Source organism: Dama dama, chromosome 9, assembly GCF_033118175.1.
Source record: "Dama dama isolate Ldn47 chromosome 9, ASM3311817v1, whole genome shotgun sequence".
Classification (NCBI taxonomy): domain Eukaryota; kingdom Metazoa; phylum Chordata; class Mammalia; order Artiodactyla; family Cervidae; genus Dama; species Dama dama.
In genome coordinates this window covers 46,640,619-46,663,511 of record NC_083689.1, presented here as the reverse complement: position 1 = coordinate 46,663,511, position 22,893 = coordinate 46,640,619, and the positions used below count along the sequence as shown (strand labels likewise).

At 57.0% G+C, this 22,893-nt stretch overlaps 3 protein-coding genes across 12 annotated transcripts; 2 read left to right on the top strand and 1 right to left on the bottom strand.

Moving 5' to 3' along the window:
* Positions 1–1,816: 1,816 nt before the first annotated feature.
* Positions 1,817–6,551, bottom strand: REEP6 (receptor accessory protein 6). 2 transcript variants are annotated; one of them, XM_061151245.1, is made up of 5 exons: positions 6,321–6,551; positions 3,105–3,198; positions 2,889–3,027; positions 2,515–2,683; positions 1,817–1,997 (listed from the first exon to the last, which is right to left on the bottom strand). In XM_061151245.1, exons 1-5 carry the CDS (start codon positions 6,433–6,435, stop codon positions 1,960–1,962), a joined length of 555 nt encoding a protein of 184 aa, XP_061007228.1. In that variant the 5' UTR covers positions 6,436–6,551; the 3' UTR covers positions 1,817–1,959. The 2 variants fall into 2 exon arrangements, with proteins under 2 accessions (XP_061007228.1, XP_061007229.1); XM_061151246.1 differs by lacking the exon at positions 1,817–1,997 and adding an exon at positions 2,184–2,317.
* Positions 6,552–7,982: 1,431 nt separating this feature from the next.
* PCSK4 (proprotein convertase subtilisin/kexin type 4) lies at positions 7,983–14,213 on the top strand. 6 transcript variants are annotated; one of them, XM_061149402.1, is made up of 15 exons: positions 7,983–8,151; positions 8,439–8,543; positions 9,912–10,004; positions 10,078–10,206; positions 10,291–10,367; positions 10,464–10,552; positions 10,742–10,914; positions 11,008–11,220; positions 11,555–11,655; positions 11,734–11,837; positions 11,926–12,043; positions 12,317–12,526; positions 12,698–12,822; positions 13,160–13,282; positions 13,428–14,213. In XM_061149402.1, exons 1-15 carry the CDS (start codon positions 8,092–8,094, stop codon positions 13,895–13,897), a joined length of 2,190 nt encoding a protein of 729 aa, XP_061005385.1. In that variant the 5' UTR covers positions 7,983–8,091; the 3' UTR covers positions 13,898–14,213. The 6 variants fall into 6 exon arrangements, with proteins under 6 accessions (XP_061005385.1, XP_061005383.1, XP_061005382.1 ...); XM_061149400.1 differs by having other exon boundaries at positions 7,983–8,180; XM_061149399.1 differs by having other exon boundaries at positions 7,983–8,219; positions 10,114–10,206.
* A 3,639-nt stretch (positions 14,214–17,852) lies between these two features.
* C9H19orf25 (chromosome 9 C19orf25 homolog) lies at positions 17,853–22,844 on the top strand. Of its 4 annotated transcripts, none has more exons than XR_009694150.1 (3): positions 17,853–18,224; positions 21,407–21,745; positions 22,447–22,582. XR_009694150.1 is itself a non-coding variant. In XM_061151241.1 (3 exons), the coding sequence occupies exons 1-3, from the start codon at positions 18,095–18,097 to the stop codon at positions 22,756–22,758; spliced, it is 621 nt and encodes a 206-aa protein (XP_061007224.1). In that variant the 5' UTR covers positions 17,853–18,094; the 3' UTR covers positions 22,759–22,844. The 4 variants fall into 4 exon arrangements, 3 of the variants coding, with proteins under 3 accessions (XP_061007224.1, XP_061007225.1, XP_061007227.1); XM_061151241.1 differs by having other exon boundaries at positions 21,407–21,585; positions 22,447–22,844; XM_061151242.1 differs by having other exon boundaries at positions 21,407–21,585; positions 21,746–22,588.
* The last annotated feature ends 49 nt before the right edge of the window (positions 22,845–22,893 follow it).

Below are 22,893 nucleotides of genomic sequence, written 5' to 3'. Positions count from 1 at the left end.
GATGTGAGAGTTGGACGATAAAGAAGGTTGAGCACCAAAAAACGGATGCTTTCACAATTGTGGTGCTGGAGAAGACTCTTGAGAGCCCCTTGGACGGCAGGGAGATCCAACCAGTCATTTCTAAAGGAAATCAACCCTGAATATTCATTGGAAGAACTGATGCTGAAGCTCCAATATTTTGGCTACCTGATGCAAAGAGCTGACTCATGGAAAAGATCCTGATGCTGGGAAAGATTGAAGGCAGGAGGAGAAGGGGGCGTCAGAGCAAGAGATGATTAGACAGCATCACTGACTCAATGGACATGAGTTTGAGCAAACTCCAGGAGATGGTGAAGGACAGGGAAGCCTGGTATGCTGCAGTCTATGGGGGTCACAAAGAGTTGGACACAACTTAGTCACTGAACAGGGCTTCCCTGGTGGCTCAGATGGTAAAGAATCGCCTGCAGTGTGGGAGGCCTGGGTTCAATCCCTGGATTGGGAAGATCCCCTGGAGAAGGGAACAGCTACCCACTTCAGTATACTGGCCTAGAGAATTCCATGGGCAGAGAAGCCTGGCAGGCGACAGTCCATGGGGGTCACAAAGAGGTGGACATGACTGAGCCGTTTTCACTTCACTAGCCACTGAACAACTGCAAGCCTGGCCCTGCCCCAGAGGTGCCTGCAGGGGGCGCTGGCTGGAGTGAATGGCCACTACTTCCCCAGTGACCAGCAGGGTGGTGGATCCTGCCCAGCTCTCTTGGCTCCTGGGCAGGAAAAATCTCAGGTATGCTTTCGACAGGGGACAGAGCGCCAGGTGCCAGCAGGTGTGCTAGGTTTAGCCACCCCCACCTTCTCGGCCTTTTTCTTCTCCCACTTCGATCTCTTTCTATAGGCTCCTCCTGGGTTCCCTCCCAAATAAAGAGCTTGAACTCAGATTCTTGTGAGGTGGGACTGTTGCTTTTAGCTGGCTCCTCTGGAAGAGTTTTCAAAGAAGGGGACTTCCTTGGCTTCCACTGCAGGGAGCACGGGTTCAATTCCTGGTCAGGGAACAAAGATCCCCCATGCTGCCTGGTGTGGCCAAACAAGGAGGAGATTGTGGTGAACAGGCCTGAGAGCTCCTGAAGGAGGGGAGAGAAAGCTTAAGGATATGGGCTCAGAGTCCATCTCAGCCACTTGGTGAGACCTCCATTCTGAGCCTTGGTCTTCTAAAGTGGGGCTGGCCCAGCACCCGCCCCCAGGAAGCCCCTCCCCAGAGCCAGAGGACAGACAGGGGAGACGAGGCTGGGCTGATCCAGAGAGCTTTACTGAGCCCTCCTTAGCAGGCCAGGTGCTTCATCCGCCAGCAGTGCTGCAGGCAGCGGAGCCTGTGTCTGTAGTCAGGCCAGCTGTAGGTGACCTCAGTGGTGGACTCTGAGCTGTACTCTGGGGAGGACTCAGGCTGGCCGGAAGCGGGGAGCTCTGGCACCGAGGTGCTGCTGGTGGCCTTTGTCGTGGGCCGTTTCTGGTGCCGTCTGCTGGACTCGGGGGCGGAGGCATCTGGCCCGTTGGGGATCTCGTTGGGGGGCTGCGTGGGGGTGGTGGTGCCACTGGGAGACTGCCAAAGGGCGGGGCCCTGGCTGGAGGTGGTGCTGGGCCGAGGTGTGGAGCCTGAGGGCCCCTGGGAAGGGCCTGAGGAAGTGGTGGAGGGCCGGGCGCGCTGCTGCCCGGGGGCCTGGGTCTGGCTGGAAGAGTTGGCTTGAGATCGGAGACCACCCCAGTGCTTGCCAGGCGGCTGCGTGCCGGTGGCCGTGGTGGCAGCTGCGGCCTGAGCCTGGGCCTGGCCCAGGCTGGTAGAACTCCTGAGGGCGGGCTTGGTGGGGAACGAGGGGCTGGTGGTGGGCTCGGCTGGTGAGTTGGCGGAGGAATCCGCAGACGACCTGTGCTGTGGCGCATCATCTGTTTCACGGTCCAGTGCGTCCGCATTCAGGCTAGCTGGGGGTTTTACTCGGCCTTCTGAAGCCGGGTCATGCTTACTTTCCCTGTTGTGGAGAGAGCACGCAAGGGGTAAGTGAGGAGGGTCTGCCTGTGCCAAGGGCCGGAGGGCCATGCTCGGCCAGTAACACCTGGGCGCAGGCCACTGAGGACCGGCATGGGGCCCACTTGAGGGACCGGCAGCCAGCCCTGGCTGGGATAGAAGCAGGTGCAGGCATTCACACACACGCATGTGCGCTCACACCCGTCTAGGAGCCCCCTTCCAGGGATGGGTGCTTACGTACAGTCGACTCCGAGGGCAGTGAGGGGCCCGCTGCTGTGGCTGCCGGGGTGATGAGAGCCCGGCTGCGGGCCAAGGCCTGCAGGACTGGTTCCCGAGAGCGTGGGAGAGAGAGGTGGACAGTGAGACGGGGAGGAGGAGTGCCCGTCAGAGGCAGCAGGGATGCCAGACGGAGGCCAGACAGAATCAGGAGGACAGGAGGCTGGAGTGAAGGTAAGTGGGGCTGGGGAAGCTGGGAGACAGAGACCAGGTATACGGACACCACTCGCCCTGCAGGCACGCACCGTCCTTCGTCATTCCGGCTGCCACGTCCAGGGCCCGCCCGCTGATGTCGCTCACGATGCTGTCCACGGCCTCGTGATGCTTTAGAAACAGAGGACGTATGATGCGATGGTACAGCATATGAGCCCCGTTCCAGGGGCCGGGAGCCATGCAGAACAACAGGAAGGCGCACTACAGGCAGAGGTCATGAGTCACTCTGGGCCTCCTCCATCAGACACCCCTAGGAATAGGCCTGGCCTCCCCCATCAGACACCCTTAGAGATGGGCCTGGCCTCCCCCATCAGAGACCCTTAGGGATGGGCCTGGCCTCCCCCATCAGACACCCCTTTGGGTTCCCGCCCCCAGGATGGAGTGGTGTTTCCCGGGTGGTGCCAACCTTGCCCGCGTAGTAGAAAGGGAACCAGGACAGGAGTAGATCGCTGAAGAATTCGGCTAGCCCGAACAGGCCGTACACCACCCAGTATGTGAGCCACACAGTGTCGTCCTCTTTGTTTGGGCTCTCGATAGCTTTGATCCTGGGAGAGGCATGGCAGGGTCAGAGGCTGCCCAGAGAGTGCCCGGCACCCCCGGCCCTGCCCCAGCAGGCACTCACGAAGCATATGCGGGGTATGCAAAGCCGATGAGACTGCACAGCAGAGGAGCCCCGTACCCGAACAGAAGATACAGGCTTAGCAGAGTGGCGGCTCCTGCAGACAGAAGGTGGTAGGCGTGGGCTTTGCCTGCTGAGCCCGGACCCCAGCGTCCCCTGGGCCTGGCCCACGCATCCTGCACCATCAAGCCTCCCAGAAGCCTCGGCAGCCCCTGTAGCACCTGGGCACCCCCATCATGGCTCTGAACCCTGACTCTTGTGTCTGTAGTGCCCTAATATGTCCATCTCCCCCACAGGACTGCCAGATCACCCAGGGCAGGTGGGCACCTCAGGATTGGTCTGTACCAAGTACCTGCCCAGTGTTTATTGAATGAATATGGGATCTCTACAATTATAACCATCTCACTCCAGGTCCTACAGGAGTCACTGAGCTGAAGGGGCTAGAATTTGAATAGAAGTCATGGGAGAAGACAGATTCTTTACCCTCTGAATCACCAAGGAATTCTATGGATAGAGGAGCCTGGTGGGTTACGGTCCATGGGGTTGCAAAGAGTTAGACAGGACTAAGTGACTAACACTGTACTTTCAGTGGGAGAAGAGGTTTCCCAGGTGGCGCCGGTGATAAAGAACCCGCCTGACAATGCATATGTAAGAGACATGGGTTTGATCCCTGTGTCAATAGGAACCCACTCCACTATTCTTGCCTGGGAAATCCCATGGACAGAGCAGCATGGTGGGCTACAGTCCATGGGGTCACAAAGACCAAGACACAACTAAGCAACTAAACAAAAACAACAATGGGAGAAGAACCTGAAAGTGAGGCCATTCTGTTGTTAATACTTGATTCCTGGAGAATGGAGAAAGGCAACAGAATTTGTAACTTTGATCTTAGTCAAGGGTCTCTTCCCCTTGCTACTGCTGACTCTTGCGGGATCTTGGGCACTGTGGGGCAGGGAGCAGCATCCTTGCCCTCTCCCCTGCTTGATGGCAGGAACACCCAGAGTCATGACCACCAGATGTCCCAGATACTGTCCAGTGTCCCTGGGGGGCCCTTGTCTTCGTGGCAGGATGCAAAAGGTCATATTGAGAGTCCCTCAGACGGAGAACTCTCACCCACTATGAGACCCCTAGTGAGCGTCTCTTTGCTTGGAACCTCAGTTTCCTCATCTGTCAGTGGGGCAGTAGTGGCCCAGTCTCTGAGGGTTGGTGTGGGGGTAACTAAATAAGACAAAAGAGGGGACCCCTCCCTACACAGTGAGCCCTATGGTAGCCCAAACACACTCTCAGCAATGAGGGTTCAGAGGACATTGTGGTGGTGGAGGGGGGGAGCCACGAGTGTTAGCCACTCTGAAATCAGAATGGTCGCCGTTACATTTATTAAGCTCTTCTTGTATGCAGGGCTCTATCCTCCCCCTGTTCTATCTCATTCAACAGCCAGGTGAAACAGAAGCGGGTGGGGGGGGGCAGGGTACGGCGGGGGTCAGGCTCACACTAGGTCACTTGGGGAGCCTCTGACTTCTGGGAGCACTTACAATCCCTCCCCCACCTCCAGGCTGTTATCTGCAGAGAGAAACAGAGGCCACCAGTGGACCAGAGGGCAGAGTTCCCTTCCCCCCTCCCCCCCCCCCCACCTGTGTTAGCCTTTATCCCTGGGGTCTGGCATCAGGAGAGGAATGGGGGAATATATGGCTGGCTCTAGGCAGCCTGCTCACTGCTTCCTCTGGGTTTCCTCCTCTGGTAGCTGGGAGGGGAGGAGAGTTTAGAGGATCTCAGGCAAGTGGGGCCTGAGGGTTTCTACATCTGGGAACAGGGGTGGGGGAGTGGCACCCCTTCCCTGGAGATTGCTACTTGGGGAGCAGTAGCTCTCGTAGGGCCTCCCTTCCCTCAATCCGGATTTCTGCAGCCTCAGCAGCAGGAGGATGACCTGGGGCATCGGCGGGGGTGGTCCCCGAGATCAGCAGCAGATGGGGTGGAGTGGGGTGCTCTAGACAGGGCGGATTGCAGGGGCAGCCTCCCATGCAGCCCCTGCTGCTCTGGGCCGTTTTTCTGCCCTGTGACCCCCAGTCTCCTCAGCAGGCCTCTCTCAACGGGCCCCTCCCCAGTGCTCTATGACCTAAATTCCCCACCCACTGGTGACAGGGATGTGGAAAGCCAGGCAGGGGATAAAGGGCTTGCTCCCAGGGGAGGTCCCGGGCTGACCCGGGTTGGGCACCAGCAACCTGGAGGGACAGGTTTGGATCCTTCCTTGGGCTGCCTGGCATGACAATCCCCCAGCTGGTGGGAAACGGGAGGAAAGTGGACTCTCGGGATCTGTACACAGGTGCTTAAAAAAACATGGCATGTCCTCACCCAGAGTCACCCCCCAAGTGTCCAAACTAACTGTCCTGAGACTCATTCTAGGCGGGCTTCTCAGAAGAGGTGGCAGAAGGGGGTTGGGTCTGAAGCACCAAAAAAGAGGGGAGGCACTTAAAGGGCACTTACTGGACAGTTTCAGAGAATGGCAGGAGCCACCCAAGGTCACTGAGGAGGAAAGGCAGAGGAGGGACTGGAATGGAAGTGACAATTAGGGGTGACTGGACTTCCTATCCACGGGCTCCAGCCAACGTTTCTGCAAGCCAACCGCAGCAGTCAAACAATCCAGCTCAGGGGGGCAGAGTGAGAGGGCAGACCAAGGGGTTGAGCTTGGGGTGGGGTGATTCTAGCAGGAAAACCTCGGGAGGGGGGGTGGGAGTGACCCTTCCCTTCCTGGTCTGGAGCATCCCCTGGGAAAACGGGAAGCTCCCTACACTTGCTTCCAGGCTGGAGTCCATCTGGGAAGAGGGTGGCGAGACTAGCAGGGCATTGCTATCTACCTGCCCTCTCCTCCCCCAGGACCAGAAGAACAACCGGAAAAACCGGACTTCTTCCTGGAGGGCACCCAGAGCCAGGAGGGAGGAGGGGGCAAAGGACGGCTGCAGGGCCAAGAGGGGGTTGGTCCTCGACTGAGGTCTCACGGCGGGGGCGAGAAGAGACTGCGGCCAGAACCAAGGTCCTGGTCCACGACCCCTCCCCAGGATCTCGGTCTCCTCGCTGGACTGTGGGAGCGCCCCGCCGCCTGAGTTGGAACCCGCAGCCGGGGCGGCCGAAAGGGAGAGGTCCGAGGCCCCGAGAGCCCAGGGCCTCACTATGCCTGTCGGCGAAATGGGGCGGCAGCCCCAAGCGCTGCCCACGACGGCTCACCCGTGGCCAAGTACCGCTTGTCGACACCTGTCTTGGCTTCGAGCGCCCCTAGCGCTTCGGTGGCCAAGTTCCTCTGTTCCAGAAAGCGCTCGAAGCGCTGGCGCAGGCCGTCCATGGCACTTGGGCGCCCGGGACTGGCAGCTTGAACTTGACCGTCTCCCCGTGCACCGGCTAGACTGCTTGCGCGCCGCCTTCCTTCGGCGCGAGCCGCACCGCTCAACTCCCGGGCGGGTCTCCGCCCCCGGGCTGGTTTCCGCCTCCTGCCCTCCGCTCTGGCCAATGGGAGGGCAGGGCGGACAAAGGAGGTGGGGCCTGCCCCGTCTCCTCCGCCGCATTGCCCTCTGGAGGGCCGCGGCAGCCGCAGCCGCGACTTTGGAGGAAGGGGGCGGGGCGCGGTGACTGAGGGCACCGATTGGCTGAGCGGGAGGGGGACGTAGCTGATTGGAGGGGCGGGGTCATGGCTGGGGGATTATTGGCTGAGCGGTTGTGGGTGGAGCTGGGGGCGGAGAGAAGAGTGCTGGAGGTGGAGCTGGTGGGCGGGGCTGGAGAAAGTTCAAAGCTGATTGGAGAAACAAGAAGATGTTTATTAGGGAAAACAGAGGAAGTGGGGCTGAACATAAAGGAGGAGGGAGGGAATCGGAAAAGCGGTGCTTCAGTTCAGTTCAGTCGCTCAGTCGTGTTCGACTTTGCGACCCCATGGACTTCAGCACGCCAGGCCTCCCTGTCCATCACCAAATCCCGGAGCTTACTCAAACTCATGTCCATCGAGTCGGTGATGCCATCCAACCATCTCATCCTCTGTCATCCCCTTCTCCTGCCTTCAATCTTTTCCAGCATCAGGGTCTTTTCCAGCGAGTCAGTTCTTTGCATCAGGTTGCCAAAGTACTGGAGTTTCAGCTTCAGCATCAGTCCTTTCAAAGAATACTCAGGTCTGATTTCCTTTAGGACTGCCTGGTTTGATCTTGAAGTCCAAGGGACTCTCAGGAGTCTTCTCTAATACTGCAGTTCAAAAGCGTAATTCTTTGGCGCTCAGCTTTCTTTATAGTCCAACTCTCACATCCACACATGACTACTGGAAAAACCATAGCTTTGACTAGATGGACCTTTGTGAGCAAAGTAATGTCTCTGCTTTTTAATATGCTCTCTAGGTTGGTCATAGCTTTTCTTCCAAGGAGGAAGCGTCTTTTAATTTCATGGCTGCAGTCACCATCTGCAGTGATTTTGGAGGCCAAGAACATTGGGCTAAATGTAGGAGGCGGGGTTTATTCAAAAGCGCAATTCTGGTTGGATTAGGAAGGAGGTAAGGCTTATTCTAGGGGTAGGGGTGTATATGAAGTCGGCGGGGCCAATATGGGGCGGAGTCAATTATAGCAACAATGAACTCGCTCCTCTAGGTCAAAAGAATTGCGGGTCATTGTACAAACGAGGAGACTGAAGCTCCAGAGGGTTTGAGTCTACAGAAGACCGGTCTGGGCATGTGTCTCCCCCACACTTCTATTAGAGCTTTGCGCCCTTCCATTGGGGGAGCCACAAGGCTCCTTGGGAGTTGAAGCTTTTCAGGGGTTGCTATGGCGCCGGGGGCGGGGCGGGCGCTTGGGCCGTCTCGGCGGTTTGGCCAGGAGGAGGGGCTTTTTGAGGCCCCGCCCCGGCCCCGCCCCCGCCGCCATGCGGCCCGCCCGTACTGCGCTCTGTCTGCACCTGACCTTGGCCCTGGGCCTGGCGCTCGTTGGCCCCATGGCTGTGGGGTGGGCCTCGGCCCGGGCCCCCATCTATGTCAGCAGCTGGGCAGTGCGGGTGTCCCAGGGTTACCAGGAGGTCGATCGCCTGGCGCGTAAATTCGGCTTCGTCAACTTTGGGCAGGTGGGCGGGACCCAGATTGACGGGAGGAGGCGGGAAGATGTAAGAAGGGGACGACCCCAGATCTCTGCAGATGGGAGGGGCCCCCTCGTTCCCCATATATCAAAGACCCCCAGCTCACCCCTACTTTGTCTAACTTCAGATTCTGGGACCCCGAGAGGCCACCTGGTTGGGGGAAGATGTAAGAAAGGGACTGGCCCCAGCCTGAGAAGAGCTCCATCAGGGGAACCAGGTCTCAGCCATGCTCCCCTTCATTCCCAGATTTTCCCTGACGGGCAGTATTTCCATCTGCGGCACCGGGGCGTGGTCCAGCAGTCCCTGACCCCGCACTGGGGCCACCGCCTGCGCCTAAAGAAAGACCCTAAGGTGAGCCTGGCCTTCCCTCAAAGGTTTCCGCCACCTCCTATTATTCTTATAATTGTAATGAGTGGCTGTGTGACCTTGGGCAAGTCACCAGCTCTCTCTGAGTCTTGGTATGGATTTGGCTCCCTAGTCAACAGTCGGGAGCCAGATGGGGAAGATCTGTGGAGAGCAACAGATCATGTGTGAGTGCAGCACTCACCCCATGGCCTGGTGCCCTGTCAGCGTTTCTTGTCATCCCCCTTCTCTCCTGTATCTCACCCAGAAACATCAAGGTCCCCAGGTATAAAGAGGATGGCCTGGGGGGCTGACTCGCAAGAGTCAATCTGAAACCCACCAGGAGCACTGTTACCAAGAGAAGAGGCTGGTTGGAGATGTGGTCTTGATAGAGGCCAGATCTGGCTGATGGGTTGGGTGTGGGGGGCAGAGAAAAATTCAGGGGCAGCTTCCATGTCTGGAGCTGAGCAAATGGGCAGAAGATGGACCTGATTGCTGAGATAGGGGTGGGAGGGGGAACATGAGCTAGTTTGGGCAGGGGGTGGGAGTAGAACAAGGAAAAGGGGGGTAAGGGTAAAGGCCTGAGGAAGAGTGGCCCGAGGCAGGCAAAAGGGCATGTGCAAAGGCCCTGGGTGCAGCAGCCACTGTGGTTGCAGCAGAGGAAGGCTGGTGGGGGCCAGACAGGCAGGGGGCCTCTCGGGCCTCAGAGAGAGTGGGGCAGGAAGGTTCATAGACAGTGATGCTGCAGCATGCCTAGAGTGAGTTGCAGAGAGGTGGTGGGGACAGGGCAGCTAGAGGACCAGGCAGGAGGTGGGTATGGCCATACAGGTGTGTCCTGCACCCGGAAGAGTGTGGTTGAGAGAAATGGATGCTGCAAGGGGAGATGGACGTGTCTTGGGGAGAGGGATTCTAGAATGTGGACAAAGGCAGAGTGAGCCACAGTGGCCCTGGGCAGCAGCTACCACATGTGTGGGGGTCCCTTGGGGATGGGTGCTCTGAGGATTTCAGCGTCCTCCCAAGGCAGAGCCTCAGGCACACGGGAACCTCCTAGAGCAGCCCCAGCAAACACAGGGTCCCTGGCTCCATCCTATATCACATGGGTCCCCATGGGACAAGGAGGTGACAGCCCAGACATACAACCTCCTAACCCTCAGCCCCCACACACCTCTTCCCCCCACCCCAGCAGACCCAGGAAGAGGCCTGCCCAAACCCTGGAAGCAGATTTTGGCCTCTTGGCCAGGAATCTGCAGAAGGGCTAAGAGGCAGGGCCCTCTGAAGCATCCTGGTGTGAGGACAGGAAGCTGGGAATAGGGCGGGCTGCTCATAGGTCCAGTCCCTCCCACAGTGTGGTCTCCTCTGCCCCCCACCCACCACCAGGTGCAGTGGTTCCAACAGCAGACACTGCAGAGGCGGGTGAAACGCTCCCTGGTGGTGCCCACGGACCCCTGGTTCTCCAAGCAGTGGTACATGGTGAGCTGGCCGGGCCGGGCAGTGGGGCCTGGCCATGTCAGAGCCCTCCTGACCCTGACCCCACCTTGCACAGAACAATGAGATGCAGTCAGACCTGAACATCCTGCAGGTCTGGAGCCAGGGGCTGTCGGGCCAGGGCGTCGTGGTCTCCGTCCTGGATGACGGCATCGAGAAAGATCACCCAGACCTCTGGGCCAACTATGTGAGCCTGCAGGGCTGGGGTGGGGGCTGCCTCATGTCTTCCGGCTGGTGGGAGCCCCCTCATGTCTCCACACCCTTCCCCCAGGATCCCCTGGCCAGCTATGACTTCAATGACTATGACCCAGACCCCCAACCTCGATACACACCCAGCGATGAGAACCGGTAAGCCTGGCATTCCCAGGGGTGTGGGGGCAGACCCTGGTTCCCTACGAGGAGCCAGGGGGATGTGATGGGCTCCTGTCTCTGCCCTGGTGCCAGGCATGGGACCCGCTGTGCCGGGGAAGTGGCGGCGATGGCAAATAACAGGTTCTGTGGTGCGGGCGTCGCCTACAACACCCGCATCGGAGGTACTCAGGCTGGGGGGTGGGGAGCCTCCTGGCCTCACGCCCTTGCTGTTGAGCAGTGGTGCCAGGGTGCCAGGCCCAGGGTGGAGGAGAACTGAGCACCCCCCCGTCGTCGACACCTTCACCCCCAGGCGGGGAGAACATGGGGCACAGGCAGGGTGTCCAGCGAGGCCGCAGCTGCCGCCCATGCAGGTGTGCGCATGCTGGATGGCACCATCACCGACGTGATCGAGGCCCAGTCACTGAGCCTGCAGCCACAGCACATCCACATCTACAGCGCCAGCTGGGGCCCCGAGGACGACGGCCGCACGGTGGACGGCCCAGGCATCCTCACCCGAGAAGCCTTCAGGCGTGGCGTGACCAAGGTGAGTGGGTACAAGGCATGGTGGGCCCGGGGCCTACACACAAGGCTCCCGCCCCACCCCAACTCCCGCCTCTGTGCTGGTCCCTTCCTGCAGGGCCGAGGCGGGCTGGGCACCCTCTTCATCTGGGCGTCAGGCAATGGAGGCCTGCACTACGACAACTGTAACTGCGACGGCTACACCAACAGCATCCACACGCTCTCGGTGGGCAGCACCACCCAGCAAGGCCATGTGCCCTGGTACAGCGAGGCCTGCGCCTCCACACTCACCACCACCTACAGCAGTGGCGTCGCCACGGACCCTCAGATCGTGAGCTCCCCCGCCCCCTGCACCCTCCCACGGCCAGACTCCCAAGGCCTCCTGCCTCTGCCTGCCCCACCCAGACGCCTGTCTCTCGCCTTCCCTCCTGTTCCCTGCCTGGCCTCCTCCCAGGGCTGCCCTGTTGGCACCGGACACAGAGTGGGGTCCCAGACCATGGGTTGGCACCCCTTCATGCGCCCTCCTGTCTCCCAGGCGGCCCTCCTCAGTGCCCCAGGCCTGCTGTTGTGCTCTGCGGCGCCTCTTTATTGAAGCCCTTGGGACTTTTGAAGCAGGGTGGGGTTTCTACGGGCACTGGTCTCAAGCCCTTGTCTGTGCCCCCCAGGTCACCACAGACCTGCACCATCAGTGCACGGACAAGCACACGGGGACCTCGGCCTCTGCCCCACTGGCAGCGGGCATGATCGCTCTGGCTCTGGAGGCCAAGTAGGTGACGGTGGGGTCCCGCCAGCTGCCCGTGCCCCACAGCGTGGCCCTGGCTCACCCACCCTCGCCCACTCGCAGCCCACTCTTGACGTGGAGGGACATGCAGCATTTGGTGGTCCGAGCGTCCAGGCCCGCGCAGCTGCAGGCGGAGGACTGGAGGACCAACGGCGCTGGGCGCCGAGGTGCGGCAGGGCCCAACGGGGGTGGGGGGTTGGGGGGATGGGGCCACCTCACTCACAGGGCCATGACCGCCGGCCCCTCCCCCTGCAGTGAGCCACCACTATGGCTACGGGCTGCTGGACGCTGCGCTGCTGGTGGGCATGGCTCGCTCTTGGCTGCCTACGCAGCCCCAGAAGAAATGTGTCATTCATATCGTGCATACCCGCACGTGAGCGCGCCCCTCTGCCCGCAGGACGCCTGCATCCTCAGCCTTTGTGCCTACCTCCCCACAGCTGTTCTCCCTCCTGCCATCTCACCTATCTCTCCCTCCCCCCACCTGCCACCTCCCCCAGCCCTCCTCCACCTGCTTCTGTACCTGCCTTCTCCCTACACCTCCCGTTGCTACCTGGGGAGTGGACACAGGGAGGCGTGCCCGTCTGAACAAGGAGAGGGAGGGTAGGCTTCAGGATCTGAGCCCAAACTCTGCCTGGCCCCCCACCAGCAGGCCAGCAGGAGAGGCCCTGGCCCCCAGCCCCATCCTGCCAGTCATGCGCGTGAGGAAGAATGTGTCGGCCTGCGCCGGCGACGCCAACTCCATCCGTTCGCTGGAGCACGTGCAGGTGCAGCTGTCCCTGTCCTACAGCCGCCGTGGGGACCTGGAGATCTCCCTCACCAGCCCCATGGGCACCCGCTCCACCCTTGTGGCCATCAGGTGCAGAGGCAGAGGCTGGCCCTAGGTGCAAACTCTCCCTCCTTTCTGGGTGCCCCCATGTGGAGGAGCCTGAGCACCCCGGGGTCAGGCAAGCTGGACCCCAGCCCTGTCCACATTGGCCGTGCCGGTCAGGACTCTGGTTATGAACCCCCCCTCACCTGTCTGTCCCAGGCCCTTTGACGTCAGCAGTCAAGGCTACAACAACTGGATCTTCATGTCCACCCACTTCTGGGACGAAGACCCACGGGGCTTGTGGATCCTGGGCCTGGAGAACAAGGGCTACTATTTCAACACAGGTGAGGTCCAGCCGGGTGCTGGCTGGGGCTCCACCCCTACCCACCTTGCAGACTGGAGCCCGTGGCCTCTTTAGCTGCCCCCCTACCTCACAGGGCTCCCACTGGTCTCCTGGGAGAGACTGAGCAGGCAGGACTGGCACGAAGTAGGTGCTCACTTACCAGCACACAGCAGGTGTCTGGTTCTGAGCCCACAGAGGGTACTGAACAACTCTGCACTGTCTGTGTCCAGGGTTCCAGGATGGGGTGTGGGTGGCAGGGTGGGGGGCCCGTAATGGCAGGACCAGGCTGCCGACAGCCTCTCCCCCTCCTCCCCATGCCCACTACAACCCCTGCCCAGGGACGCTGTACCGCTACACGCTGCTGCTCTATGGGACGGCTGAGGACATGACGGCGCGGCCCTCTGGCCCCCAGGTGACCAGCAACGCGTGCGTGCAGAGGGACACAGAGGGGCTGTGCCAGGGTGAGTGCCCGGCGCGGCATGGCCCATTTGCCGGGAGGTGGCAGCAGGGGCAGTGTGCGTGTGCAGCCTGGGGTGAAGGGGCGGGCAGGCTGGGGTGGCAGGTCTCAGCCTCACAGCCCCATGGACGTGTCTGTCCCTCATGCAGAGTGCCACAGCCCCGCCTACATCCTGGGCCACCTTTGCCTCGCCTACTGCCCGCCAAGATACTTCAACCACACCCAGCAGGCGGTGACCGCGGGACCCGGGCGCTCAGCTGCGCCTGCCATGCAGGTCTGCTCCAGCTGCCACTCGTCCTGTTACACCTGCCGAGGCAGCTCCCCGCTGGACTGCACTGCCTGCCCTCCGCAGTCCATGCTGGACGAGCAGCAGGGCTCTTGCTCGGGACCCTACCCCCCTGAGGGCCATTCCCAGTCCATGGCAACTGCCCGCCCCTGCCACCATGGCCCAGCCCAGGCTGTGGTGCTGTCCCTGCTGGCCATGGCATTTGGGAGCCCCCTCCTCTGCCATGTTCTGCTCATGGGCTGCCTGCTGCCATGGATGGGACCCCCTAGGACAGGGGACCACTCCAGTCACCACTCCAGACCCCGCAGCAGGCTGGAACCCAGAACCGGCTGACAAGGACAGCCAGCATGCACCTCTGCTCAAGCCCTGGTGGGCACCCCCATCCTACTGTCCAGACTGGCGCCCCATAGGAACCTGCCCCGGGAAGGCCTTGGCAGCCTCGGAGGCACAGGCCAGGGGTGGCCACGTGGGATCCTGCACCCTGGACTTGGCAAGTCAAGGTCAGAGAGAGAGAGAGAGAAGTCTCATTGCATAGTTTGGGTGGTGTGGGTGGGGAGGTGGGGAACCAGGCGGGAGGCCGATATCCCTTCCCTGTCCCAAGAGTCTGGAGGGAGGGAGAGACAGAGCAGACGACACTGTCCAGAGTCTCCTCTCGGGCACCTCCTCCTCTGCGCAGAATTTGCAAATAAAGGTTGAATAGAAGGTGCAAGTCTGTGGGGTCCTTGGGGTACCACTCTCTTCCCCACGGTGTGATTGCTGGGGGCGGGGGGTGTCCCATACACTCCATGTCTGTCCCTGGAGAAGGGGTCTGGGTCAGTGGAGTCCAGAGCCCATGCCCTGGGGGGTGGGGGCTGGTGGGCTCCTGAATGATAGCTGTGGCAAAGCCTTGAGAGCCCTGGAAGTGTCCTGGCCTGCTCTTACTGCTCTCCCATCCTTTTTCCTTTTTTAATTTAATTTTGGCTGCACTGGGTCTTCATTGCTGCACACAGGCTTTCTCTAGTTGCAGTGCATGGGCTTCTCATTGTGGTGGCTTTTCTTGCTGTGGAGCACAGGCTCTAGGTGCTCAGGCTTCAGTAGTTGTGGCGCATGGGGTTAGTTGCTCCATGGCATGTGGGATCTTCCCGGACCAGGGGTTGAACCTGTGTCCCCTGCACTGCAAAGCGGACTCTTAACCACTGGACCACCAGGGAAGTCCCACCTTTTCCATCCTTATGCATGAGTTTCTCTTTAAGGCTGAGAACTAACAGGAGTGTGATCCGCAAATGACAATTGCAGATCTACCCACACGGCCTGTCTACCGGCTTCCAATAATTGCACTTTTCTGTTTTTCTGAGGTCCTTGGGAGGCTGAGGGAATGATGAACTGGAGATACAATGCTCTTACTCCCTCAGGCCTCCACTTCCCCATCTGGAAAGTGGGTTCTCCACCTCTCTGGAACTGAAGAGGATCCCAAAGTGCAGGGAGGGTGGGGTTGGGGTAGGGAGGGCATGGATGGAGCTATTGAGAGTCCTTCCTCTGTCCTCACACACATCTATGGGGTGGGGACACTTTCCTCGTTCCTTCTGATTTTCAGAGCTGAGAGGCAATTTCCACAAGGAAGTGGAGGCTGGTTGTGCCTTGACCACAGGCTTCATTTGAACTCCATGGAGGCAGTCCTGGTTTGTTGCAGGAGCCCCAGAGACACTCCTCTCCAGGGACCCTGGGCACCTGCTGAGCCACCAGGCTCAGGTTGGGCAGCCTCAAGCTGGAAAGTAATGGGAATGAGGTCAAGGGCTGCAGCTGGACCCACTGTAAGCAGGAGCAGCAGCCAGCTGCCCTCACCTCTAAAGTCCCAGCCACACCCCTAGAGTCCCACCCAGCTCAGCCCCTGCTTCCAGAGTTAGCTCCAGACTGTGAGTCCAGAGCCATCTGGCCTCCCTCTCAGAGCCTCAGTGACCACACCTGTGCAACAGCATTAAACCTGGCACCTGCCTCACCAAATACTCTTGAGGATCCAAAGAAGTAGTTTTCTGGCCTGACATACGGTAAGTGCCCAAATCATGCCAGTTTGGGGCAGCCACTTTGGGAAACAGTTCTACAGACAAACATGGAGTTACTGAAGGACCCAGTGATTCCACTCCTAGGCAAATGCCCAAGAAAACTAAAGATACATTCACACAAACAACTATGCCAGGATGTTCACAGCAGTATGATTCACAGCAGCCAAAATGTGGAAGCAACCTGAATGTCCACTAACGTGGGTGAATGAATAAATGCAGGGTGGTCCCTCCACACCCGGGAGCATCACTCAGCCATGAAAAGGAGAGGGGCACTGACACTCCGGACAACTGCAGATGAACTTTAAGAACACGATGCTCAGTGAGAGAAGCAGGAGATAAAAGAACACAGGGTGTGTGATCCCGCTGATGTGAAACGTCCACTGTCTATTGCCGGGAGCCAACACACGAGACCCTACCCATGACAAGGTCATGAGGGAGAAAACCTGACAGGCAAGGCAGATCAGATTTTCAGGGATTTCGAAAAGCTGCCCCCGGCACTCACCTTAAAGATGATATCTGTCTTTCTGATGCTTGCTTCAATAGACTACTCCCTAATTTCTGTGACACAGGCAGAAGGCCTTCCCCAATCTCTTCCCAAATAAGAATAAATTTAGAACTTTAATCAATAAGTTTCCCAGGTGGTGGTATTTTATGAGATTATCCAGGATGAAAGGAGTGTTTTAATTTAAACTCCTTTGCTGGTATTTTAGTTTTAGTTTGTTTGGCAAATGCGTTTATGCCCTTGGTATTTTTTGCTTGCTGTGTTTTTGCTCTTAATGTGCTAAGGTTGTGTTATGGAAACCATTGTTAGTATAGTTATAGATCTAGAAAAATAAGAGCTTAGCCCTAGTGTGGTACCAATGAGACAGTTGCTAATTGTCAGCCAGGAGTGCTAGGCAGAGGCTGCCTCACCGAAGCTGCAGAGTCTGTGTGGGGTAAACTTCTCAGATAAACGCAACTGACCACTTCTGCAGAAGGATTAATTTTTGTGTTAACAAGGTTATACTTCTACTCTGTACTGTTGCCCTGTGAGACTGCTACCTTTCAGTTAAGGTCACCATAGAAACAGAAAATAGGTTTACATTCACCTGACCTGCATAAAATGTTAATAGGCCCCAAGGCCAGAAGATAATGTACAAGACCCTCATAAACAAAGAAGTATACAGAAAACACCCTGGTTTTGTGAAGGACAAGCTGACATAATGTTAAACTATCTTCCCCTTAGAAATGTACTAACTTAGGGTATAAAAGCCACGGTAAAAAATAAAAGATTGCCAGACTCTGTAGTCACTCTCTCTCTCTTTCTCTCTCTCTCCCTCGCAGACTTGGCCCTATCAAGGCTGGTCTCATGTGTCTTCTCTCTTTCTCTCTCTCTCTCTCTTGCCGACGCCATTCATCCTGAGGGTACCCCCTGGATCCTGCTGAGGCTGGACCCCGGCAGTCTATATATTCCCAAAACACTGACTTGTACACTTTAAAGAGGTAGACTTTATGGTATTGCAGGCTTCCCTGGTGGCTCAGATGGTAAAGAATTTGGTCGCAATGAGGGAGACCCTGGTTCAATCCCTGGGTCCGAAAGATCCCCTTGAATAGGAAATGGCAACCCACTCTAGTATCCTTGCCTGGAGAATTCCGTGGACACAGGAGCCTGGTGGGCTACAGTCCATGGGACCGCAGAGTCTGACATGACTGAGTGACTAATACTACTAATACTACTACTTGTAAATTATGTAAATTGCTTTTTTTTTTTTTTTTTTTAAAATTTCATCAGAGCAGCTTATGGGATGTAGGATCTTAGTTCTCCCACCTTGGACTGAATCCAAACCCTCAGTAGAGAGAACAAGGAATCCTAACCACTGGTAGGTGGTGGTAGTGGTGGTTTAGTCATTAAGTCGTCTCCAACTCTTTGCGACCCCAAGGACAGTAGCCCGCCAAACTCCTCTGTCCATGGGATATCCCAGGCAAGAATACTGGAGTGGGTTGCCATTTCCTTCTCCAGGTGATCTTCCTGACCCAAGGATCAAACCCGAGTCTCTTGCAATTCTGGTGGTCTCCTGCATTGCAGGTGGATTCTTTACCAACTGAGTTATCAAGGATGCCCCACCCATTCTGGTCCAGTGGTACCGAAACTCTCTCGGGCGTGGCCCCTTTAAAGCGGGGGGGAAGGCGAGGGGATGGCTTCGCGGCGGGCGGGAACCCGAGGAGGCCGGAAGTGCGCCTCACGTGCCTACAGGGCGGGCCCGCAGGCCGACCGGAAGCGGAAGTGCCCTCTCGGCTGCTGTGGCGGCTGAGTACCGCGACCAGGTGGAGTCTCTCCTGGAAACTTGTCTTGAGTGGAGCCGGACACTGAAGCCCCAGAAAGCGTGCTGTTCCGCCTTGGGAGGAACGAGGCAGTACCGGCTTCGCCGGGAGCGGGGCTCCGGAGCGTGTGTAGGAGTTTGCTGGGTGGCAGGAACTGCGAGGTCAACGCTCTTTTTTCCAGCCTGCAGGGATGGGCTCCAAGGCCAAGAAGCGCGTGGTGCTGCCCACCCGCCCGGCGCCCCCCACGGTAGAGCAGATCCTGGAGGACGTGCGGGGGGCGCCCGCCGAGGACCCCGTCTTCACCGCACTGGCTCGGGAAGGTAGGGGTGCCCAGGTCGTGCAGGGGAGGGGCGGTCCCGAGACCCCAGCAAAAAGGGAAGCACCTGGCTGCTTTTGAGACGCATTGGCAGAGTTAAGTTGTCAGGACAGAGACTGTCTGGCCCTACAGTGCCCAAAATACTTAGGTCTGGCCTTTTGCAGAGAAAGAGTGTCCACCCCTTGTTCAGAAGATAAACGGAAAACAGTGACTGCAGGGTCTGAATACTGTGTTCTCTATGAGGTTCGTTTATTCGTTCAACCTTATTGAGAACCTGTTATGGGCCAAGTTCTATTCTAATCATTGAGGTGGTGAGGTGATATCTGAACGTTCAAAGTCCTTGGGATTTCCCTGTCTGTCCAGCGCTTAGGACTCTGCAATTCCACTGCAGGGGGCATGGGTTCAATCCCTGGTCGGGGAACTAAGATCCTACATACCACGTGGCACAGCCAAGAAAAGGGAAAAAAAAAGATGAAAGTGCCTGTCCTCAGGCCATTCTAGTGAGTAGAGAGGATCAGTATAAGGCTTGTGGAATGTCAGAAGGTGAGAAACACATTGGGACTTTTTTGGGGGGTTCGTCTTTGTGTCTTTTTGTTTTCTTTAAATTATAGTTGGTTTACAATGTTAATTTCTGTTTTATAGCAGAGTTACTCAGTTACACATACTCATTCTTTTCCATTATAGTTTATCACAGGATATTGAAAATCGTGTGCTATACAGTAGGACCTTGTTTATCCATCCTGTATATAATAGTTTGCGTATGGTTATCCAAAACTCAATCATTCTTTCCACTATCCCCCTTCCCCTTTGTGTTTGTTGTTCAGCCGCTCAGTCGTGTCCAACTCTTTGTGACCTCATGGACTGCAGCAGGCCAGGCTTCCCTGTCCTTCACCATCTCCCAGAGTTTGCTGAAACTCATGTCCATTGAGTTGCTAATGCCATCCAACCATCTGATCCTCTGTTGCCCCTTTCTCCTCTTGCACAAAATCTTTCCCAGCATCAGGCTCTTTTCCAGTGAGTCGGCTCTTTGCATCAGGTGGCCAAAGTTTGGAGATTCAGCATCAGTCCTTCCAGTGAATATTCAGGGTTGATTTCCTTGCTGTCCCTCCCCTTTGGCAACCACAAGTCTTTTCTCTATGTCTGAGCCTGTTTCTGTTTCATAGATAAGTTCATTTGCATTATATTTTAGATTCCACAAATAAGGGACATCATACAGTATTTCTCTTTCTGACTTCCTTCATTTAGTATGGTAATCTCTAGTTGCATCCATGTTGCTGCAAGTGACAATATTTTTGTGCTTTTTCACTGCTGAGTAGTAATCCATTGTGTGTATATACACCATATCCTTTTTTCTTACGGTACCCTTTTTATTTCTCTTTATCCATTTATCTGTCAGTGGACATTTAGCTTGCTTCCATGTCTTGGCTGTTGTAACTAGTGCTTCAGTGAACATTGGGGTGCATGTTCTTTTGAATTATGGTTTCATCTGGATTTATTTGCACAGGAGTGGGATTGCTGAATCATATGGTACCTCTGTTTTCAGTTTTTTTGAGGAACTTCTGTGCTGTTTTCATGGTGGCTGCAGTAGCTTATATTCCCACCAACAGTGTAGGTGTGTTTACTGTTCTCTCCACCCTCCCCAGCATTTGTTATTTGTAGAGTTTTGGGTTTGTTTTTTTTTTTAATATTTATTTATTTGACTGTGCCAGGTCTTTGTTGTGTCATGCGAACTCTTAGTTGCAGCATGTGGGATCTAGTTCCCTGACCAGGGTTTGAACCTCAACCCCCTGCATTAGGAGCATGGCATTTTAGCCAGTGGACTACCAGGGAAGTCCAGTTTTTAATGTACAGTTTTTAATGATGGCCATACTGACCTGTAGGAGGTGGTACCTCATTGTGGTTTTGATTTGCCTTTCTCCAATAGTTAGCAATGCTGAGCATTTTTTCATGTGATTCTTGACCATTTGTATGTCTTCTCTGGAGAAATGTCTATGTAGGTCTTTGGCCCATTTTTCAACTGGGTTGTTTTGTTTATTGATATTGAGTTGTATGAGCTGTTTGTATGTTTTGGAAATCAAGCCCTTGTCAGTCACATCATTTGCAATTATTTTCTCCCAGTCTATAGGCTGCTGGTTTCCTTTGTTGGGCAAAAGCTTATGAGTTTGATTAGGTCCTATTTATTTGTTTTTGCTTCTATTTCTGTTGCCTTGGGAGACTGACCTAAAAAAACATAGGTAAGGTCTATGTCACAGAATGTTATGCCTGTGGTCTCCTCTAGGAGTTTTATGGTGTCATGTCTTATATTTAGGCCTTTAAGCCATTCTGGGTTTATTTTTGTGTAGGGTATGAGAGAGGGTTCTAACTTCAATGACTTACATGTGGCTGTGGGACAATTTGTTTTTAAATTAAGTAACAGTAAAAATTCTATTCTTTGCTGCACATGACCACATTTTACAGGCTCAGGAGATCCTTGTTGTTGCTGCTGTGCTGGGGGGCTCAGCTGGGGACATTTCTGTCGCCTGGAACGTTGTGTTGGATGGGGCCGCCTGAGGAACCACAGCACCTATTTATCCACAGCCCACAGCTGGGTCTTTGGCGGCTGCTTGAGCCCCAGCTTAAGGATCACAGGCCTAGGTCCCCAGCACTTGGAGGTTGGGGCCATGAGGCGTGGCCAGTGCTGGGGCCATTCATGGAGCAGGGGACTTCCCCTGCTGGCCTGTGTCCGCCTCTGTGTGCACCTGCACTGTCTGGCCTTTCCCACCTTGGTGTTAGGCAGGTGGTAAAGTGACCTGAATCAAATGCAGAGGTTCTGGCCAGTTTGTGGACAAGGGGACCAGGCAGAGCAAGGAGGACCTTGATGTGTGTCCATGTGACCCTGGAGCCTGTGCCTTTTCTGTCCTGACTCCCCCCCTCTCCTGTACCCTTTAGGAAGTGTGGTCACTGGGAAGTGTGCGTCCTGGCCTCTTCCCATCTCCCTGAGTGCTCAGAGTGCTGGTGAGAGCCATTGTGCTCTGTGATCAGGGTCAGAGCCCTTTCCAGGAGCCAGGACCCACCCCTTGGAGGGACTGTGGGTCAGTGGAGTCCAGCCTTTCCTGTGACCTGTCCCCTCTAGTCCATTGTTTTCTCTGGAGGGTAAACTGAGTCCTCTGGTTAACGGGCAGTGATGCTGCCATATCCTATCCATAGACACCTTGGGCCCCTCTGGGAGGGCCGAGGACGCCGAGGCCCAGCAAGAGCAACTCTACCTCCAGAGCCGGATCTATGTGGCCATGAACCAGCGGCTGCAGCAGGCGGGTGCCCAGTTGGAGCAGAAGCGTGCAGACCTGCAGCAGGCAGGCGAGGAGCTGGAGCGGGACATCAGCCAGGTGGGCCAAGTGGCTCTGCCCGGCACAGCAGCCGCCTCCTTGGGGTAACCCGGCCCACCAGAACCTCAGGTCCTCCACTCAGCATCTGGCCTGGCACACCTCACCTGACACCTGGCCCCTGGGTCCCAGAAGATTTCTGGCTCTCTGTTCTGCTTCCTAGGTATGCCCTGGCACCCAGAGACCCCAGGGGACACAGCCTGCCCAGTCGGTGTGGGGCCTCACTGGACATAGACCCCCTCCCTGAGGATGGGATCCAGGTTGTGCACAGGCCTCTTGCCCTGAGGAGCCCAGACTGGACTTCCTTCAAGGCCCGGGGCCCAGGACCGTCAATCCATCCTCCCTTCCCTTCCTCTGGCGACCCTGCTTCACTGACCAATCAGACTGAGCTGGTGGGACCCACCCCTCTGGTTCTGCCATCCCCCTGTGAATTGAGGGGGGCCCAGAGGTTCCAGGAGAGTGTGGGGGTGTTCAGTGTCCTCTCGAGCCCATAGTGGCTGTGGTTGTGTGAGGAGCAGTAGCTCTCAGGGTGAGTGCCACCTCTCGGGGCCCCTGGCTCCCCATCTTGGACCTGGGTGCTCCCCCAGGGCAGGCTCTTATCTGTCTGTCACCTGTGGGATTCAGTCACATGGGGATACTGTGAGAGGACGTGGTAGTCAGTCTCCGCCCCGGCTTTCACCCAGTGCCCTTCCTCTTTCCACCTTCCCCCGCAGATAGGTGGGCGGTGGGCCAGGTGAGGACCGTGAAAAGGGCTTTCACCCTAAAAAACCAGTCCCGTGAAGACCAGAGCAGCAGACCAGTGGGAGGTGGTGAGCCCACTGAGCGCCTCCGACGACAGTCCCCCCATGGGCCCCTCCTTTCCAGGGTCCCAAAAGCTCAGGGCGGCGCTGGGACCCCGCACAGCAGACGAGGGAGACCTCGCATATCCCAGGAGGAAAACGTGTCTTCTTCACGCCTAGAGACTCTAAAACTGGAAACTTGGGGGCCCAGGTGTTGAGAGAGTGTGGATGCAGCCCCAGTAGCAGCAGTGGACACCGAGCAGCCTCCTCATCCAAGGGAGGGCACTCTTGCACACAACAAACCCTGTGTCAACCTCGAGTACACTTGGTTGTGGGGAGTGAGGCTGTGCAGGCAGCACATGGACCCGGATGGAAGGCCTGCAGAGCCCCCTCCTGACCCCCACCCTGCTTCACCCCTCTGGAGACTAAGGCGCAGGCAGTTGGAGCGCGATTCAACAGCTGTTTATTAAAGGTGCAGTGAGACGCCTGGCTCTGCGGCCTCTTTCCGCCAGGTGATGGCTTTATGGGTGGG